Consider the following 20,896-nt stretch of genomic DNA (forward strand, 5'->3'; position numbering starts at 1 on the left):
CCAGGTGTGAAATCTCGCGGTCTCTGCATCAGCTGTGTATAACTGTGTAACAAACCGTCCCCAAACTTAATGTCTTAAAATAATGACCTTTCTGTTTGCTTACAATTCCATGCATTGGCCATTTGGGCTCCACTGGGCCATTCTGCTGGTCTCACCTAGGGTTAGTCCGTGGCCAGCTGGTCTGGGGCTACCTATTTAAAGACGGCCTCATTGTGTGTGTTGTGGTTGGTGCCAGTGGGTGGCTGGCCCTCTCTTTCCGTTGAGTCCTTCTCAAGGAAGTCCGCCTGTATTTCATCCCTTGGCTGCGGTAGCTTCCCAGGATTGCTGGAGTGGAGCTGCAGGGGCTCTTGAGGCGTAGGCTTAGTGGTCACGAAGCATCACGTGCCTCTTTCAGTTGGTCAGAGCACATCCCAGGGCTAGCTCAGACTCAGGCCAGAGAGGGGTTGGTCTTCCCGCTTGCTGGGAAGAATGGTTAAGTCACGTGGCAAAAGGAACATGTGTACGGAGATGGGAGGAATTCTTATTGCCATCTTTTGTAAATTCTCTACCACAACAGCTTTATTTAGCTCAAGGGTGATGAATGCACAGTGTTTGTCAATCACTGAACATTTGTTTTTTACTTGTGATTGGGGAGCTAATTACCTGACTACCTTCCCCCTGGTGGTTATAGTGTGGTTGACTACGGGTTTCATAAGCTAATGTGTTGTGTGAAGCATCCAATCAAATTCATTTTGGCAAGAAGAGTGGCTTTAGAAATGTGTAACTTGCTAAGAAATCTAAACATACCTAGTCTAATGTAACATTTGAAGGGCAGAGGGTTAAGTACGTGTACGTGTGTGTGTGTGTGTGTGTGTGTCTGCACGCGTGTGTGATGCTGATCCTTTTTTAGCCTTCAGGTGTTTTATTCCAGACTGACCTTCTTAAAATTCAACAGCACCACATTAAAAATATAGGTTGTTTGCACGCATATGTAATTATTTCTCCTGCCACGTAGAAGTCAGTGAAGTAGGTCTGTCACAGCTCTAAAAATAACGTTTTCTCTGTATCACTCCGTGTAAAGGTAGATTGTTGCCTAGACAGTCGTGAAAGTTTCTTTACTTTGAAGTCAATCCAGTGATATTGTACTCCCTGTTTTATAAGTCCATTTTCAAAAAAGAATTGCCGGCCTATTAGGGTAAAAATATTAGAAACCCATTAATGGTTATCAACAGAATTTGCCCACTTTCTTTAGTTTATCATATACTAATAGAAATCATAGAAGGATGGGAGGTATGCATGTATACCATTTATTAAATTGAAAAGTCTTCTGGTAACAGCCTTGTCATAAGACATTATACACTTTTAGATGTGGAAAGAGGGCTGGTGTTATCTTTTTACGTATTTAAATGTTAAGTGGCTCGCTGTTCATTCCAGAGGGGCAACAGAGCTGTGCATGGATAAGAGATGTGGAAATGTGGCTGCCTCACACCCATTTCCAATTAGAAGAGGATATTACCTAGACCTCTGAGTTACAAAACAACAACAACAAACCTCCAATTTTATTTTAAAGTTCCCAAATATCATGTAAGTAATAATAGATGGTCATTATAGAAAGTTTAGATAATACCAGTGGGTGAGAAGGGGAAAAAAAATCACCAATTACATAATGGCCCAGGAGTAGATGCTGTTTGAATTTTGCCATAGGAGTGTAAGTTTAAATGGGACAGAACTGTAGATAAAAAGCATAAATTGATGTTTTTGGAAATTGATACATTTTTAGCATTCCCAGTACTTTCACATTTAGTTTGTTTGGAGAAAGAAAAATAAACTAGTCTTAGATTAATACCTGCTTGGCAAATGTGATTTGTTTCATATGTGTGATTTGGTACATACTGAGAGACAAATGTGAAACTTTGGGACTTCCCAGGTGACTCAGTGGTAAAGAATCAGCCTGCAGTGCAGGAGATGTGGGTTTGATCCCTGGGTCAGGAAGATCCCCTGGAGAAGGAAACGGCAACCCGCTCTAGTATTCTTGCCTGGGAAATCCTATGGACAGAGGAGCCTGGCGGGTGACAGTTCACGGGGTCACAAAGAGTTGGGCATGGCAGAGCACACGTGTGCACAAGAGTCGAACATACTTGATGATTACTGGGCAGAAAACGTGTGTTTTTCTCACGTATTCTCGGAATGCATTTACAATCTAACCTTAACGTCTGTGTTAGTTTATGTCTTAGAAGTATCCGTTCTGCTTTGCCTTTCGTCCTCTGGGTGTTATGGATCACCTTATTCTGGTGTCTGTTACTTGTCTGATGGAAAGTGAAAACATTTTACAGAGAGTTCTGGGACAGAGGGAAGTTATGAGTAAGTAACTTTCCTGTTGTTTGTGGGTGTGTTTGAGCACAGTAATGATTTTGAGATTTCACACTGACCTTTCATATCAACCCTTGAACTGGCAGTGAGAATTTTCTAGATTGGTTAAATATCTTTTTGTAGAACTAGGTTTTTGATTTCAGGGATATATGGGAGAAATGAATCTCTAGGAATTTAATGATCTGAAGGTTGAGTGTTTTGGTCTTTTAAGTCTGGATTTCATAGCATTTTGGACAAGAGGATGAAATCCCCATTGGCACGACTAGTGTTTGTTTTGTTTTAAAGAGTTTTAAGGCGCTGCGGGAATGCCGTCCATTTCTCCATCAACCTGAAAGGACGTCACGGTTGAGCCGTCGAGAAGAAAAACTGCCAAGTCCACTGCTTTGGCAAAACCTCAGATGCGTGGCCTCCTGGCCAAACGTCTGCGATTTCTTATTGTTGGAGCATTAATGGTCTCCCTGGGGTTTGCAGCTTTCTATAAGTTTGCTGTGGCTGAAAAAAGAAAGAAGACATATGCAGACTTCTACAGAAATTATGATTCCATGAAAGATTTTGAGGAGATGAGGAAGGCTGGTATCTTTCAGAGTGCATAGTGATTTGGAATATAAAGAATTTTTTGGGTTGAGTTCCTTGGAAGTTTGTCACTTTCCTGTGTTCCTGAACTATGAAACTATGACTATCTGGGGTGAGAAATAGTCTCTCAATAAATAAACAATTAACAAAAAAAAAGAGTTTTAAAATTACAAAGATATAAAAAAAACTTAGGTATCAAGCTGGTGAAAAATAACAGCCCTCAATTTCCTTTCCCAGCCATAGCCTGTATGGTCAGTGTGATGTGTATCCTTCCACATTGTTTTCCTGTGTATAAATATACACATCAATTTTTTTCCTCAAATGTAAATATTATACATGAAATGTGGTAACTGGGCATCATATTCTACAACTTACAGACTTCTGCAAATAGTATATATTACATCTACATTTTACTTGCATGTATTTTTATATGTATTTATAGTAAAATATTATAAATATTCACAGCTTCATTCTAGGTCATCTCTTACAGATCCACTTCACTTTAAAACATGCCAATTTATTTCTGTTTGGGGTCCATTTCTGTTACGTGGATGTACTTTACTTAACCAGTCCTTTAGCAGTTGACTCATTGGCTGTCTCCAGGGGTCCATATTTCTGTAGATGGAGATCCAGAAGTGGGCCTGCAGGGACTTGGGGCATTGCATTTGTACTTCTGATAGATACCATGAAAATTTTCTGCACTTGTTATGTTAGTTAACTACCCTCTTAGTTGCTTCCATTTCTGGTCTTAAAGATAAAAGAATGTTAGACCCAGAAGGCAATGGCAACCCACTCCAGTACTCTTGCCTGGAAAATCCCATGGGCAGAGGAACCTGGTAGGCTGCAGTCCATGGGGTCGCTAGGAGTCGGACACGACTGAGCGACTTCACTTTCACTCTTCACTTTCATGCATTGGAGAAGGAAATAGCAACCCACTCCATTGTTCTTGCCTGGAGAATCCCAGGGACGGGGGAGCCTGGTGGGCTGCCGTCTGTGGGGTCGGATACGACTGAAGCGACTTAGCAGCAGCAGCAGCAGCAGCATCTTGCCTTATTTCCTACTTGACTGAGACCTGCAATATCTAAGACCTGGAGGAGAAAACAGTGGATGGAGGGGTGGGTAATGATGGGTTGAAAAGAGGAAAGTTATCACCCAAGTTTAAGAAATCAAAGTTGCTTCACTCTATTAACTAAAAAAGTGAGATGTTGTGAAGTGTGTTACTATGGACAAATTTATGGTAAGAATTTCAGAATTGGTAAAAAGTCTGGGCTATACAGTGTAACTAAATTGATTAATATGCCCTTTTGGTTAGAAGGACTGGGGACTCATTAAAATTACCCCCACATTACAGGGCATTCTTTATAAAGTAAATATGGGAATGGGGAGATAAGAGTTTCATCCATCATCCCAGGTTTTGCCCAGCAAAAACTGAGCCTCTAGGTCTTTGGGGATTGCAGTCAAGCGTGTTCTCGTGAACCCTGGAAGTGGACAAGACCTTAGCAGCAGGAATTTGGGATTCCCCAATTCCAGATCCTCTAACCTTGGTGTGACGTAGCCCGTCAATAAGCTTGTGCTTTTGCTTGTGTTTACCTGCTCCTCTGGGCTTCCCAGGCAGCTCAGTGGTAAAGAATATGCCTGCCAGTGCTAGAGATGAAGGTTTAATCCCTGGATCAGGAAGATCCCCTGGAGAAGGAAACGGCAACCCACTCCAGTATTCTTGCCTGGACAAGAATCCCATGGGCAGAAGAGCCAGGTGGGCTGCAGTCCCCAGGGTCATAAAGAGTGAGACGTGACTTAGCAACTAAAACAACCTACTCCTCCCTTCTGCTGACTCAGGATTTTGGCTCATTCATAATAACCCTTATGGCTCTTTCAGCTTCTCTTTTCTTCTTTAGCCATAGCTTTGGCTACTAACTGCCGGATTCTCTGTTTGTCAATTTTAATCCCAAAGGTTGAGAATCCAGATTTTACCTAGTGGCTGCATAGGGCATCTCCCAGCCTATAAACTGCTGCCTTAAACTCAGGCGCCCTCCTCAGGTAAGGGTGTAGCATCCCGAGCTCCCTCCTGGGAAGAAAACTTGGAAGTGGCTGGAACCTTCGTAACATTACTCCTAGGTAAGTAACCAGTCTAGAATGTAATCCTGAGTAATGCACTTGTTTGTTGTAGTTACAAAATATATACTTTACGGTGTGCTTTAAAAGCAGCTTATTCATTTAAGTCAGTAAATACTTCCCTGGGATGCAGCCTTCCTTTTGCCGTATGGAACGTAAGTTGGGAAAGTTTCTGCCATGTCTTAGTTGTAAATTGTCTTCAGTTCTGAAATAATTGATGTGTGGATCATGAGATACGGTCTTGCCTTTTCTGCCAACTCGAAAGTGCTGTGAAATAGTTCATCCTGTTTATGTAATGATGGTGGTTATGAAAAATATACCTGGAACCTGAAACTCCTGGAATAGCTCATTTTCCTATGTGAATAGTTTCATCTTAACTGTATCTTTTCTGCACACATCGGGAAGAGTGTCTGGTCCTTCTTAATTTCATTAGGTGTTTGGTGCGCCAGTGTTTCAGAGGTGACCAGTTATTAATAGTTCTGGAAGGTTTCTCTAAGCTGCTCTGTCTCCTTCCTAAGAGTCATTACTAAGTATCTACCCACACCCTCTTTTCCTTGTTTTCTTCCCTCCTCGACCCCAGTTTCTTTCTCTTTCAATTAAAGGCTGGCAGGCTGAACATTTCGGTAACTGTTGAATGCCTGAGCCCTTAATTTGGTGCCCAGGTCTCCCAGTCCTCGAAGAGCAGTTTCCCTGTTAACCTTTAAAAATCAGAACCATGCTCATAAAATGCCATCTTAGTTTGCCCTCAGACCGCTTGAAATATAATCCGATTTGCAAAGCAGCACTTAAGCTCCTGTTTGATTATCATTTTGTAGGAATTTTTGTTGGGTCCGAGAAAGACGAACAACATGTTTGCCTTTGGAAAAGACGGCCAAGTGGTTTTCTTTGATTTGGGGATGTTTCTTCTGGTGGTCTTGAATTCTGTGTTTTAATCTGCTTTTAAAAATGCCTTTTAGCACATAAGCAAAATTAAACTTTTATTACAGTCGGTGCAATACTCTTTATTATTTAGGAGAAAAATCTTTTAAATACTTTCTGGTAAGGCCATGTGTAATTTAAAGCTTGCATTTTGACAGCCTGGTCTTAGCTGATAGGCATGCTAATCTGTATTTGATTGCTTTGGTGGGGAGCTGGAAATCACCGAGTACCTGGCTTAGAGTACATTTATAAATGTGCTTTCTTTGGGTTTTCATTTTGTGAAACAATAAAGTGGATTTTCCTACATGTTTTATTATATTTGACTGTTCATCTGATTACTGGATTAAAAAAAAAAAGTTTAGCCATCTTTCCTTTTGTTGACATGTCCCATTGTTTGTTTATTTTTTTTGATGCTCATGTATGTAGTGTATGTATAGAGGCCCTTTCATCAGTTACTTTGTAGCAAGATAGTGCTCTAGGAAAATGGATTTTTTGTGTGTGTTTTAAGAATTTCCCACTCTTTTCTATTTTGGTTTAGTTTTTTATTACATTCTTTTCATTCTCCTGTGGAAGCACCAAAGCTTGGCATAAATACAGTTATGTATAGAATAGGTGACTGTATCATTTTCTTTCTTTATATGTGTGTAAAATAACAAAAATTACATATAACCAAAGAAAAATTAGGGGTAATAAAAGTTACTTGAGTCTTGAGGGAGAATTTTATTTTATACTCCATGAGATACAGTTATGTTTGGAAAAAAATGTCGAAGATTAAAATTCTGGGAGATTTAAAAATTTTCTCTATACCATGAAGACTTAAGTACTTGTAAAAGTGATGCAAGTCAATGGGATGATTTTGATACCAATCTGTGGAGCACCCCTTGTGTGCTGAGGACAGGACCAAGTACTTCACATGCTTTATATCGTATCCTTAGCTTATTCCTGCCAGGATTGGTATGATTATCCCAGTTTTACAAATTAGGAAGCAGAGGCTTGGTTGATCGCATCACCTTTTGAAGATCACACCACTGGATCTGAACCCAGTGGCATCTGGTTGCAGAGTCCCTGCCCTTTCCAGGGTTCCTTTTGCCTCCTCAGCTTTTGTTGTGTCGTCTGCCTTTAGGATTTTCAAGCTATGAGGACAAGGAGTTAACTTCCAGAAGAAAGGTCCCTACTTTAGAAGCAGCATCACATGACATTAGAGCTGGAACTCGCACATTACGCCAACTTGGCCTGGATCTCATTGGCATCATTTACCAAGTCTGAGACTGCGAGCCAGTACCTGGGCCTTATTGAGCTTCCCAGTGTTTCATCATCCAAATCAGGACCATCATATTGGCTCTGCAGGATAATGTAATGCCTAATGAGGCTTCCCAGGTGGTTGAGTGGTAAGGAATCCACTTGCAATGCCAGACACGCTGGTTCAGTCCCTGGGTTGGGAAGATCCCATGAAGAAGGAAATGGCAGCCCATTCCTGTATTCTTGCCTGGGAAATCCCATGGACAGAGAAGCCTGGTGGGCTACAGTCCATGGGGTCGTGAAAGAGTCAGATACTCGTGAGCAACTAAACCACCACAACAGTAAGAATGCATAATGAGTAATATAATGATAAAGGTGATTATAATAGTAACAGCACTGAGGAGCTATTATGTCAACCCCTGGGTTAAATACTTTTCATAGTTAGTCCATGTAATCTTCACATTAGCTTCAGTTACCCCTGTTTGACATAGAAAGTTGTCAGTATGTGAAGACTGTTTTTATTATTTATATTTTCTTTTTTTAGAAAAACTTTTTATTGGAGTATACTTGCTTTACAATGTTGTATTAGTTTCAGGTATACAACAATATTATTTGTATTTTCCATACCAGTTACCCTTCCATTGGTATGGATAATTGAGTATCCAATGACTTAGAAAATCCACTGCCATTCAGTAAACTTTAATACTCATTAAAATAGATCACGTGATTTTATCTCCAAGCCTTTTATTTTAATAGTCGCTGTTTCCTATATTTACTACTCAAATGTTTTAATAGATTTCTTTCTTTGTCATACAAAGTACCCCCAAATTCAGTCAGTGACTATTTGTATAAAGCAGCAATTCTCATGGCCTGTCATCTACCTAAATCAATGATGGGGGTTTGGGAGGTTTAAGAAAGTTACTAACATTAATGCTGAAATGTTGACAGCCGTAGAGAACACAGAATTCTGTCAGTGGACTCAAAAGACCTTTCATTATAGAAGAGAGAAAATTATAGAGCTTTGCTCATGTACTTCCCAACATTGAAACCAGGCTAAAAAATTCAGCCAAAACAGCAGACTATTAAATGTTTAAAAGAAAACTAACCTGTACAGATATCCTACTTTTTAAATATGCCTATAATATCCTGGAATCTCTTGCCTGGTAGTCAGAGGCCTTATGGGTTAAGAAGATTGTTCTTCACGTGTTGTGGAAAGTGGGATGATGGTTCTCAGGATCCAGAGAAGAGGGTGGGAATGAGTCTGTTCTGTAGAAAAAGACCTGAGCTAATGTGAGCTGGCCAAAGGTCAGAATTTATACACCTCCCTGCTTTTACTTGATCAGAGGGTGGGTTGATTATCCTCAGTCTATTTATTTGGTGTTTGCTCAGCTCAGGTGTGTGCCAGGCGTTGCTACATCTTGGTAATATAAAGAGGAGCTCCCTTTGAGGGTTGACCTTGAAGGAACTTAGAAAGTCTTCAGGAGAAAACAGGGAACCGATTACATCCCAGTGAGGTCATTCTCTAGCGGAGCTGCGTAGCTGAGCTTCAGTGCTGATCACCTTTTCTCCAAAGTTCTGTCTCTGCGCCCGCATATCATATCGTTACTGTTAGAATTCTAAAGGAAAGGATTGCAACTCCAACTTGTGACATTCCCGCCGTCCACTGTGTGTTGTAAAGTTTGTTCCAAGGCGGAATTGTGGTGAGAGATAGAGCTAATATTTTGATGAAACTTGGTAATTCTCTTCATAAAGACAACTTCTGAGGTTTAGTATTGTCTATACAAGCATGGTTTAAATGCTAACATTAGTTGAATATTTGCATATGTAAGTATGTGTATGTATGAATCTCTGTTTAGCTTTTTGATGGGCGTGTATTAACATCATGCTTTTATCTTGACTATAAGCTGTAGACTTTGAGGCAATCAGTGTTTAAACTTTTGACAAGGACGAGAACTAATGAAAAGGAACAGTGGTTTTTCTGTTTTCTCAGTAACTACATTTACCATTGTTCTGAAAATTTAACAAACGACCACAGGATGTGAATTTAATCAACTTGTGCCTTCAAACAAAGATATCCTGGTTGTAGTGGAATTTTTCTACTTATCATCATCCTGCTCACATGTCCCCTTTTCTCCGAAATCAACCGCAGTTCATTGTGATTTAACCAACTCAACAAATAATTTCAGTACAAAAGAAATGGATTTGGGAAGCAGAAGGAACCATTATTTCTGACTCTGTCTCCTAGATCAGCATTTGAAGTCAAAGATTTTAACTTTGTACTGGAAAAATATTTTTGTATGTAGGTTGGTCCTTCATTTAAAAATACAACCTCTTTACTCCATTGTATATTCTTGCCTCCTTTGTCAAAGATAAGGTTTCCATATGTGTGTGGATTTATCTCTGGGCTTTCTATTTTGTTCCATTGATCTATATGTCTGTCTTTGTGCCAGTACCATACTGTCTTGATGACTGTGGCTTTGTAGTAGAGCCTGAAGTCAGGCAAGTTGATTCCTCCAGTTCCATTCTTCTTTCTCAAGATTGCTTTGGCTATTCGAGGTTTTTTGTATTTCCATACAAATCTTGAAATTATTTGTTCTAGTTCTGTGAAAAATGTGGCTGGTAGCTTGATAGGGATTGCATTGAATTTGTAAATTGCTTTGGGTAGTATACTCATTTTCACTATATTGATTCTTCCAATCCATGAACATGGTATATTTCTCCATCTATTAGTGTCCTCTTTGATTTCTTTCATCAGTGTTTTATAGTTTTCTATATACATGTCTTTAGTTTCTTTAGGTAGATATATTCCTAAGTATTTTATTCTTTTCGTTGCAATGGTGAATGGAATTGTTTCCTTAATTTCTTTTTCTACTTTCTCATTATTCGTGTATAGGAATGCAAGGGATTTCTGTGTGTTGATTTTATATCCTGCAACTTTACTATATTCATTGATTAGCTCTAGTAATTTTCTGGTGGAAAATCTCTTTAACAAGTGGTGCTGGGAAAACTGGTCAACCACTTGTAAAAGAATGAAACTAGATCACTTTCTAACACCGCACACAAAAATAAACTCAAAATGGATTAAAGATCTAAATGTAAGATCAGAAACTATAAAACTCCTAGAGGAGAACATAGGCAAAACACTCTCAGACATAAATCACAGCAGGATCCTCTATGACCCACCTCCCAGAATTCTGGAAATAAAAGCAAAAATAAACAAATGGGATCTAATTAAAATTAAAAGCTTCTGCACAACAAAGGAAACTATAAGCAAGGTGAAAAGACAGCCTTCTGAATGGGAGAAAATAATAGCAAATGAAGCAACTGACAAACAACTAATCTCAAAAATATACAAGCAACTTATGCAGCTCAATTCCAGAAAAATAAACGACCCAATCAAAAAATGGGCCAAAGAACTAAATAGACATTTCTCCAAAGAAGACATACGGATGGCTAACAAACACATGAAAAGATGCTCAACATCACTCGTTATTAGAGAAATGCAAATCAAAACCACAATGAGGTACCACTTCACACCAGTCAGAATGTCTGCGATCCAAAAATCTGCAAGCAATAAATGCTGGAGAGGGTGTGGAGAAAAGGGAACCCTCCTACACTGTTGGTGGGAATGCAAACTAGTACAGCCACTGTGGAGAACAGTGTGGAGATTCCTTAAAAAATTGCAAATAGAACTACCTTATGACCCAGCAATCCCACTTCTGGGCATACACACCGAGGAAACCAGAATTGAAAGAGACACATGTACCCCAATGTTCATCGCAGCACTGTTTATAATAGCCAGGACATGGAAACAACCTAGATGTCCATCAGCAGATGAATGGATAAGAAAGCAGTGGTACATATACACAATGGAGTATTACTCAGCTGTTAAAAAGAATTCATTTGAATCAGTTCTGATGAGATGGATGAAACTGGAGCCGATTATACAGAGTGAAGTAAGCCAGAAAGAAAAACACCAATACAGTATACTAACACATATATATGGAATTTAGGAAGATGGCAATGACGACCCTGTATGCAAGACAGGGAAAGAGACACAGATGTGTATAACGGACTTTTGGACTCAGAGGGAGAGGGAGAGGGTGGGATGATTTGGGAGAATGACATTCTAACATGTATACTATCATGTGAATTGAATCGCCAGTCTATGTCTGACGCAGGATGCAGCATGCTTGGGGCTGGTGCAAGGGGATGACCCAGAAAGATGTTATGGGGAGGGAGGGGGGAGGGGGGTTCATGTTTGGGAATGCATGTAAGAATTAAAGATTTTAAAATTTAAAAAATAAAAAACTAAAATTAAAAAAAAAAATACAACCTCTTCTCTGTAGCCTAGGTATAATTGGAGGCACTATCTGGTGAGTGAGGCAGGGTGTATTGTCTTAATTCCCTCCGTTGCCCACAACTACAATTATATTATCTTTGACAATTTAAATAAAAAGTTTTTTTCTTAAAAAAAAAAATCTGGAAGAAACTAAAGCATTTAGTGGAGACGAGTTTAGAACCAGCACTTTCCCTAGAAATACTGGCTTTCATCTGATGGGCTGTTTTTCTTGATGCAGTAGAAATGCCTTGTGTGATTGCGATGTCTCCCGTGGCATTGCCTATCTGTGTCATCTCTGAGGGGAAAAGCTCTGAATCCACGTTGCTGGTCATCGGCACTTCATCAGTGCTGTGTTAGTAGCCACTCCGCCCAGGACTTTGCATGCATATTTTCTTTAGTGCACATATCAAGCCAACGAGGAAACCGAAGCTTACGATTACACAGATTTGCCAAGGACAGATTTAGTTTCTCTTCCCTGAAAGTCCATACTCTTGACCATCGCTGTGGTGCAGCTTGGCATGGCTTTACCTCTTCGTCCCAGAATTCTCGCCGGGTAGGCCAGCTGCGCCACTGTCCCGGCTCTGCGGAGACGCTTCCTTTGGCATCTATCGCCGTTGCTAATTGAGCTGTTGAGTTTCATCCCATTCCTTTTTCCCACAGTGAAACCTGTTAACAAAGAGAGTCATCGATTGTCACGACTGTTCAAGTGCGCAAGGAAACGAAGACTTCATTTCTTTTCTTTGTGAGCCCTCCATGGCATGCCAGCATGTTCTGAGGTGCATTGCACAATAAGATAAGCACATCATGCTTACATGATAAAGTTTAAAGAAACAAGTCAATCAGAATTAGCAACAGGTATGTAAAATACTAGATGAAAGCAAGGAAAGCAGGTTAAGGAAACTTGACTTCTCCTCCATCATGACAGCAAAGTGAGTGAGAGTCCGGAGGGCTCGCTGTGAAGTCTCATCCGTTTAAAGGTCGACTCTAGGACATGGCTGTTTATGTTCCTAAGGCTGCATCTTTAGGTAGTGCCAAGATTGCTAGGAAAGCAATTGAGAGACCAGAGTTTTTGCATTGAGAGGGGAGTGCTGGCTTGCTACAGACCACTCAGAGAAAAGATGAGGGGTGGGCTAGATAAGTTTTCTTCTGTAGCTGAGGGCATCTTTCTGACAGACATTGGGTTTGGACAGTGGAAGGACGGAGGCCTACAAACAACTCTGTGATGTGAGAGGGAGGGAAGTAAAAGGAGCCGTAGGAAAAGCCCTCCCCTCCCCAGGAAGGACAGGACAGGGCCACGGGCCATCTCAGTGTGCAGTGGAAGGCCTCCTAGTCATGGCTAAGCTACACAGTAAGTCCCCTACGTGTGAACCTTCAAGTTGAGAACTTTGAAAGATGCGAATATACGTTCCAGCAACACCAGGCTGAGTATGACTGCTGCCTGCCCTGCACCTCCTCCTGCTGACGGTCCTTCAGCTCTACCATCTCCTCCCCCTCCTCCAGGCAGTGACTCTTCTTTCCTGCTCACTCAGTGTCAACCCTTGTGTGTCAGCTGCTGCAGTATTGTCCTTCTTGAGGTACTGTACCGTCAGATGAAGAATATTTATTTTTTGTGTTTGTTTTTATGTATTATTTGGGTGAAAAGTATTATAAACCTATTACAGTACTATATAGTCGATTGTGTTAGTTGGGTACCTAGCTAACTTTGTTGGACTTCCGAACATGCTCTTAGAACTGATCTCATTTGTATGTAGGGGACTTATTGTACTTTGCAAGGCAGCTGACCAACAAATTGAGAAAGTGAAGTCGCTCAGTCGTGTCTGACTCTTTGCGACCCCATGGACTGTAGTCTGCCAGGCTCCTCCATCCACGGGATTTTCCAGCCAAGAATACTGGAGTGGGTTGCCATATTCTCCAGGGGATCTTCCTGACCCAGGGATCGAACCTGGGTCTCCTGCATTGCAGGCAGACGCTTTACCATCTAAGCCACCAGGGAAGCAACAAATTGAGAGTTAAGTGTACGTGAAAAGATCTGAACACATTTAAAATTTTGAAAAAACTTTTTTTTTCACTTACTGGACATAAAGAGACATGTTTGGTCTACCAAGGTGCTATAGTTAGTTGCTCGGTTGTGTCCAACTTTGCAACCCCATGGGATGTAGCCTGCCAGGCTCCTCTGTCTATGGGATTCTCCAGGCAAGAATACTAGAATGGGTAGCCATTTCCTTCTCCAGGAGATCTTCCCAACCCAGATCTCCTGCTTTGCAGGCAGATTCTTTACTGTCTGAGCCACCAGGGAAGCTCAAGTACCACATAAGTCATAAGAGAATTGGGATTTGCCTGGCCAAGGCAATAGTGCCCTCCCTCCCCCACTGCCAAGGACTGGTGTTACCTTCTGGGATATCTGGGATCATTGCTCATCTCTTAGACTAACTGGATACCTCTTCTCTCCTAAACAAATAGTACTTGATAGAAAAGGAACAGACGAAAGCTGTCATCATCCGACATTTTATGCCGCCTGTTTGATTTCACTTTGAAGGTAGGGCGGTCAGTGATCACAGTAGGGGATGTCAGTTGCCCTGATACATCTCTTGTCTTACTTCCAGCCCTGCTAGTGACTTGTGTCAGTATTTCATCCTTGTTTTCTTCCTTTCATTACTTTTCACCTGTTGTATTTTTTGCTTCCTGAAAATAAATGGTTCATCCCACCTTTTTGCCTTCATTGCACCTTTGGCTACTTTCTAGAGTGCTAGTCTCTCTATCTCCCTTTTTTTTTCTGCTATATACGTTACATGCGTCATTTAGGTTTCAACCCAAATGCCTATCCCAAACTCTTGATTTGTTCAGTTCTTAGGGAAAATCACCTACAACTGGGTAATGCAGCTGTGTGGGCATAAAGTTTATTTGCTCTGGTAACTTTCAAATCCTTGAGAAGAGGAAACATGCTTGTCCCAGGTTTTATATCCTGAGTAACATTCAACAGGGTTCTTGCCACTTGGCAGGAGTCAGTGGTTATTTGCTGAGAGGCTGAATGGACATCAGTCTTTTGACTGTTCTGCGAGTGTCCAGTTCAGGCTTTCCCACCTCCCTTTTGGACCTTCTGGGATCTGTTTTTACTTATTTTACTTTTTGGGGGGATTGGCGGGGGAGGAGAAGTCTGTCCTCTGCTCCTGCTTGCTCTGTGTGTGTGGAATTACCTCTGCAGAAAGGTAACACCTCTTGATTTTGTCTCGGGCCTTCCAGGCTCACGATGAGAAGTTTCTGTCAGTATGCTCGTGTCTTTTAAGCTGAGTTGGCCCTTGTTTTTGCTCACCCTCTTTCGGGAGCATTGGGGAGGACTAGGGGGCAGAGGACGAGGGCTCCCCTGCCTTCATCTTGGTACGTGTGGTGCCTGTGTATCCCACGGTCATCGTTTTTGGTGGTAGGACTTTGACCTGACTGGTCAGCTTCCCAGGAAAGATGATACACGTTGATGCTGTGAAAGTGAACTTTCCCAAGACATCCTTTTGGGAATTTTCTCTGCTTTGGTGGCTCTGTACAAGTCACTTGCCTACTGTGGACATTCAGGCCAGGCTGCAGGACCCTCTGTACAAATGAATCACAGTCCTCTCTGTCCTGTGGGACTTCCGTCAGTGACAGCGGCAGTGCTGCCGATTACAGAGAGAGGCTTTCTGGGGCAGAGCACGGGGCTCGTCTGTGGCACCCTCTTGCCCTTGTGTGGGCTGGTGCTCTCTCAATCCCTTCTTTGTCGGGATGCCCATCAGCAAGAGGAACTTCCGTATATTTCCTCCTTAATGATGACACAGTATTATGTTTTTATTATCCCTCTGAAAAAGTGAAAGTGAAAACATATGTCACTTAGTCGTGCCCAACTCTGTGGGACCGCGTGGACTGTAGCCTGCCAAGCTTCTCTATCCCTGGGATTTCCCAGGCAAGAATTCTGGAGTAGGTTGCCATTTCCTTCTCTAGGGGATCTTCCTGAGCTAGGGATCGAACCCCAGGCTCCCACATTACAGGCAGATTTTTTTACTGTCTGAACCACCGGAGAAGCTCATATTGTCCCTATACATATTGTATTTTCAAAGTGGAGAGAATTTAAGTGATTTGCTTCTAGTAATCTTTTTCTAAGTTGTGATGCTAACATGGATTTGATATTAAAATCAGTAATTGATGTTTTTTCTGTTATAGAGCATATTTGTTTCCTGGGCTGGCTTTGATACCTATCTATATCCATATCTCTATATTATTCATTGACTATATCAATGAAAAAAATATATATCTTTCATTCATTCTATATATGAAGGCCAATACGAAATTGAACACGGTAGATCTGTAATGCAACACATTCCCATGTGACTTAAGGAATTCCAATATATTACTTTCCAGGCTTCCTTTGTGGAATGTTCTTCTTAGATAAGCTGGAAGAATGGGATGCTTTTGAAAATATTGGTTAAGTTGTAGTGAAACACATCACCAAGTTGGGTTTTGGCAGTTGGTTCAGATTGATAGGAAATGCCTTGTGGCAGGACAGCCCCGGCAGGCCTGAGAGAAATCTCCTTTACCTGCCACAGTGCATCTGCTATTGCTGAGAACCCAGGCCTGGAGCTGACCTCATCCCTCCTCCACGTCAGCTGTCCCCTCCCACTCCCCTGCAGCACCTGAACTGGGGAATACTTCCTAGCACCCTGAAGGGGTTGGGTTTCCCTGGTGGTTCCGATGGTAAAGGATCTGCCTGCAGTGCAGGAGACTCAGGTTCAGTCCCTGGGTCGGGAAGATCCCCTGGAGAGGGGAATAGCAACCCACTCTAGTGTTCTTGCCTGGAGAATTCCATGGACAGAGGAGCCTAGTGGGCTACAGTCTATGGGACTGAAAGAGTTGGACACGACTGAGTGACCACACTTCAGACCTAGAAGGGGTGGGCTGTGTAGGTAGCCGCCCAGCTAGGGAGACCTAGCTGAGACCTGCTGGGGAGAGCAGGGTTTTCTTTTGTTCATAAGCTCATCTGTGGATAAGAGGTGCTGTGGTGAAATGGGCTTTGCTTTTAGAAGGTTGAAAGCACCTGGATCATGTCTTCTGTTGAAGGCAACCTATAATGTTTCTCAGCCTAAAGACACGCATGTCTGTAAGGGCTTCCTTGATAGCTCAGTTGGTAAAGAATCCACCTGCAATGCAGGAAACCCGGTTTGATTACTGGGTCAGGAAGATCTGCTGGAGATGGGATAGGCTACCCACTCCAATTATTCTGACCTGGAGAATTCCATGGACTGTATAGTCCATGGGGTCCCAGTGAGTGGGATATGACTGAGCGACTTTCACTCTGCTCCAGTTAAGAACAGTGATTCTTCTCTTCTTCAGATGGCTCACCTCCCTGAAAAAAAGACATTTAGCCCCTGCTAGAGTGCCCAGCGGAGAAGGCAATGGCACCCCACTCCAAAACTCTGGCCTAGAAAATCCCATGGATGGAGGAGCCTGGTAGGGCAGTCCATGGGGTGGCTAAGAGTTGGACACGACTGAGCGACTTCACTTTCACTTTTCACTTTCCTGCACTGGAGAAGGAAATGGCAACCCACTCCAGTGTTCTTGCCTGGAGAATCCCAGGGACGGGGGAGCCTGGTGGGTTGCCATCTATGGGGTCTCACAGAGTCAGACACAACTGAAATGACTTAGCAGCAGCAGCAGCAGCAGCAGCAGAGTGCCCAGACCCAGGAATTTCTTGTCGGAATTCCAAGATCTTTTAACAGCCAAACACAACTTTTGCCTTGGTGTGTAGGCACATTTCTGTTTCTGTCAGAGTAAAGCAGGCTGGTAAGTCATAAATTAGGAAAATATTTTGTAACTTGTGTTTATTATTTAACAAGCAGAGTAAATAGCTGGCCTCAGAAAACCCCAAACAAAAACAAAACTCCAAACCAATCTCAGGTCATTTGGCAGGGGACTGTTTCACTGTTTGTCAACAGTGAGGTTGTACCTTCTCTGGAAGTTGGGAAGCCATTCCTCTGTCACCCTCTGATTTTGTTTGCTCTCCCTTGCATCCCTCTCTCTTACTGCCCCAGCCCACGTGTTGGGTGGGGAGATGAAAGCCTCCAGGGGAAGCCTGGGGGCCCTTTCCTCCTCTCAATTGTTTATTTCCCGTCTTTTCTCCGGGTTACAAAGTTTTCCCTGCTTCGCTTTTATCAAGTCTATGAATGACTCCCTTTGTCAAGCTTATTGGAATGCCCTGTGGGAGGGATGCTATGCAAAAAAAAATAATTGTATTGTATAACTGCCCAAACCTTAGAGATGCCAGATAGCCCTTGGCCCCGGAACAGACCCTTCTTGCTGGCAGGTCCTATGAGAACAGGAGGCAGCGCCTGTGAGAGGTGGTTCTGTCCTCCACCCTGGTACCTCGGGGATGACCTTTGCACCCCCCACCCCCACCCCGCCTCTGATAAATGGCCTATTTTAGGTTTCTAAAATGCCTGTCTTTCCTTAAGCCCAGAGGGGGCTGTTTCCTTGAGTGTTTGTGCGTTTTCCCTGTCTGATTGTTTCCAGCTGCTGTTTCTTCACAAATCTCAAGTTTGTCCATCCTGTGTCACCTTGGGGCAGCTGACATTTGTGACTAATTATTAAAAAGGGCAGCCTTTTATACCAGTTTATTTTGATGAAAACAAAATCCTAGAGAACTCTGTTCGATACACACGAGCAGGTGAACGTGTTGGTGTTTGGGATTTGGAAAACAGATCTAGAAAAAAAAGGTAGAGTTTTTGGCATGGTCGTCAGAGGAGCCAGAAGCTCCAAGGTGAACTTCATGGGTTTGTTGCTGACACTGAGTGTATCCTCTGAATGAATTCCAAGCCTTTAAACTTAATACCAAGCAGCCAGGCCGGGCCAGTCCCTGGGCTTAGGGAAGGGCCATCTTGGGTCAAAGAATCATACAATGAGCTCCTATCCAGCTAAGACTTTTTTTTTCTTCCCCTATGAAATCAGATCAAATCAACCTCAGTTTGGAGGGTGTGTAAGTGGAGGTGGGGGGAAAATCATTGCACCCTTGGCTGTTTGGTTGTAGCATTAATGATTTGTGGGAGGCATTTGTCTGTGAAGGATGCATATAAGCTCGCTCTAAAAGCTAACCTTATGTCAGGGTTTTGTTTGGTATAGGCAGTTGCATACCATGTTTAACCTTTCTTTATGAAACTGTCATTAATTGGCATGTTATGTATGCTCAAGGGCAAAATACCATGTATGATCAAATAAAGCAAGTTAAAAGTATTTGGATCTTGATATGAATACATCTGTAGAGCTTTGAAGCAGTGACAAAAGATGATATGCACTAACATGAGGAGTGCTCCAAGATACACAGCAGTAGGTAAAAACAGCAAATGGCAAAATGAAGACTAGAGGTGAACACCATTTCTTTTTTAAAAAGGAAGTGGCAGCAGACCAAGACTGTGTTTTGGCCCCAGGTGATGAAGGTTAAACCACGCCAGAGTCTGTTCAGGGAACACACTGTCAGCAGGGCTTGTTTTTGGGTTATGCTGCATCACATTATTTTTTGGCTTGCGTTTATACTTAATCCCCTTAATCATTCTTTTCACCCTTTGCACCTTTATGACTATGTATTTTCACCTTTTATTAATTTGTATATATTCTCGACAAATGTTGTTCTGCATTCATGTTTCCCCCACCGAATTCACATAAGTAGAATTATATAAACATAAAATTAACCCTTTAAAAATGATCAGTCCAGTTGCATTTAGTACATTCACATCATGTAACCACAACCTCTGCCTGGTTCCCAAACTCCCATCAACCACAATAAAGCCCCAGCCCAGTCAGCAGTTACTCTCCCTTCTCCCTTATCTCAGCCCCTGGCAACCACCAGTCTGCCTTTCTATTTTCTGTTTTAAACCATGCTGCCTGGCTTGTGGGATCTTAGTTCCCCGACGAGGGTTTGAACCCAGGCACCAGCAGTGGAAGCTTGATGTCCTGGCCACTGGGCCACCAGGGAGGAGCCCTGCTTCCCATTTCTAAGGGTTTACCTATTTTGGATAGTTCTTACAAATGAAATTACACAATATTGTGACCTTTTGTGTGTGTGCATGTGTTTTTGAATCAACTTTCAGTTCAGTTCAGTCACTCAGTCGTGTCTGACTTTTTGCCACCCCATGAATTGCAGCACACCAGGCCTCCCTGTCCAGCACCAACTCCCAGAGTTCACTGAGACTCACATCCATCGAGTCGGTGATGCCATCCAGCCATCTCATCCTCTGTTGTCCCCTTCTCCTCCTGGCCCTAATCCCTCCCAGCATCAGAGTCTTTTCCAATGAGTCAGGTCTTTGCATGAGGTGGCCAAAGTACTGGAGTTTCAGCTTTAGCATCATTCCTTCCAAAGAAATCCCAGGGCTGATCTCCTTTAGAATGGATTGGTTGGATCTCCTTGCAGTCCAAGGGACTCTCAAGAGTCTTCTCCAACACCACAGTTCAAAAGCATCAATTCTTCGGCACTCAGCCTTCTTCACAGTCCAACTCTCACGTCCATACATGACCACAGGAAGTCAACTTTATTGAGGTTTAATCTCCATAAATAAAAGGCAGACATTTCCTAGTGGGCCTTATACATGTTTTTTTTTCCTGCTTGTTCTGCATATTTTGCATTTATTTGCAGCAGCCTCAGGAGAGGCACTGTCATCATCTCCATCTTGCAGATGAGGACTGAGGCTCAGGGAGGCAATCACATTATCCTGCAGGCAGGATGTGAGCAGGGAGTGGGCAGCTCGAGAGCCCATTCTGCTGACCACTGTCGTCTGTGTCCTTTCAGATCTCCTACATGTGCAATTCCAGCGCCTGCTTTTTTCCACACGACAGTATGCTATCTCCCCACATTGATAAATATTGGCTATAAAATATTCTGCTATCGGCGTGTACCATGATAGAACTATTTCCTCATTGATGGGGTGCATTTTTGAGACATTTCTATTTTTTGGTGTGTCATGAATCATACTGAAAGGGACATTAAGGACTAAAGACAATTCTAAAGTTATATATGTTTATTCATTGTAGAAATAGGGCCAAGCAAGGAGAACAAGCTAAAACACACATACAAGTGTCCTCAGAGGTAACCACTGTAAACAGTTTTAAACATAAGTTTCTAATCTCTTTTATGCATTTTTTTAATAGAGGAAAAGAAAGCCCCTTAGGAGAAAGGATGATGCATAAATGAAGTTTGTAGTAGAAGGTTTACAATGTATTGTGACCATCTTTTTGTCTAATAATAATTGATATTTACTAAGTGCTTAAAATGTGACAGACTGCTTTAAGTGTTTGTTTGTTTTTTTTTAACCATTTCACAGGAATCACATATAGAGTGTGTGGTTATTATAGCACATG

The 20,896-nt window shown here is 42.2% G+C and overlaps 2 protein-coding genes and 1 non-coding gene across 3 annotated transcripts in view; 2 read left to right on the top strand and 1 right to left on the bottom strand.

Annotated features, from left to right (window-relative positions):
• STK39 (serine/threonine kinase 39) overlaps positions 1–20,896 on the top strand; it is a 323,108-nt gene that overhangs the window by 15,368 nt on the left and 286,844 nt on the right. The gene's annotated exons all lie outside the window — the stretch shown is intronic.
• LOC138433129 (cytochrome c oxidase subunit 6C-like) lies at positions 2,081–3,078 on the top strand. The gene is made up of 2 exons (XM_069575181.1): positions 2,081–2,140; positions 2,685–3,078. Exons 1-2 carry the CDS (start codon positions 2,081–2,083, stop codon positions 2,940–2,942), a joined length of 318 nt encoding a protein of 105 aa, XP_069431282.1. The 3' UTR covers positions 2,943–3,078.
• On the bottom strand, positions 13,454–13,526 carry TRNAC-GCA (transfer RNA cysteine (anticodon GCA)). The gene has a single exon. It is a non-coding gene; the product is annotated as a tRNA-Cys (tRNA).

The sequence above is a fragment of the Ovis canadensis genome, chromosome 2, assembly GCF_042477335.2.
Source record: "Ovis canadensis isolate MfBH-ARS-UI-01 breed Bighorn chromosome 2, ARS-UI_OviCan_v2, whole genome shotgun sequence".
NCBI classification, from domain to species: domain Eukaryota; kingdom Metazoa; phylum Chordata; class Mammalia; order Artiodactyla; family Bovidae; genus Ovis; species Ovis canadensis.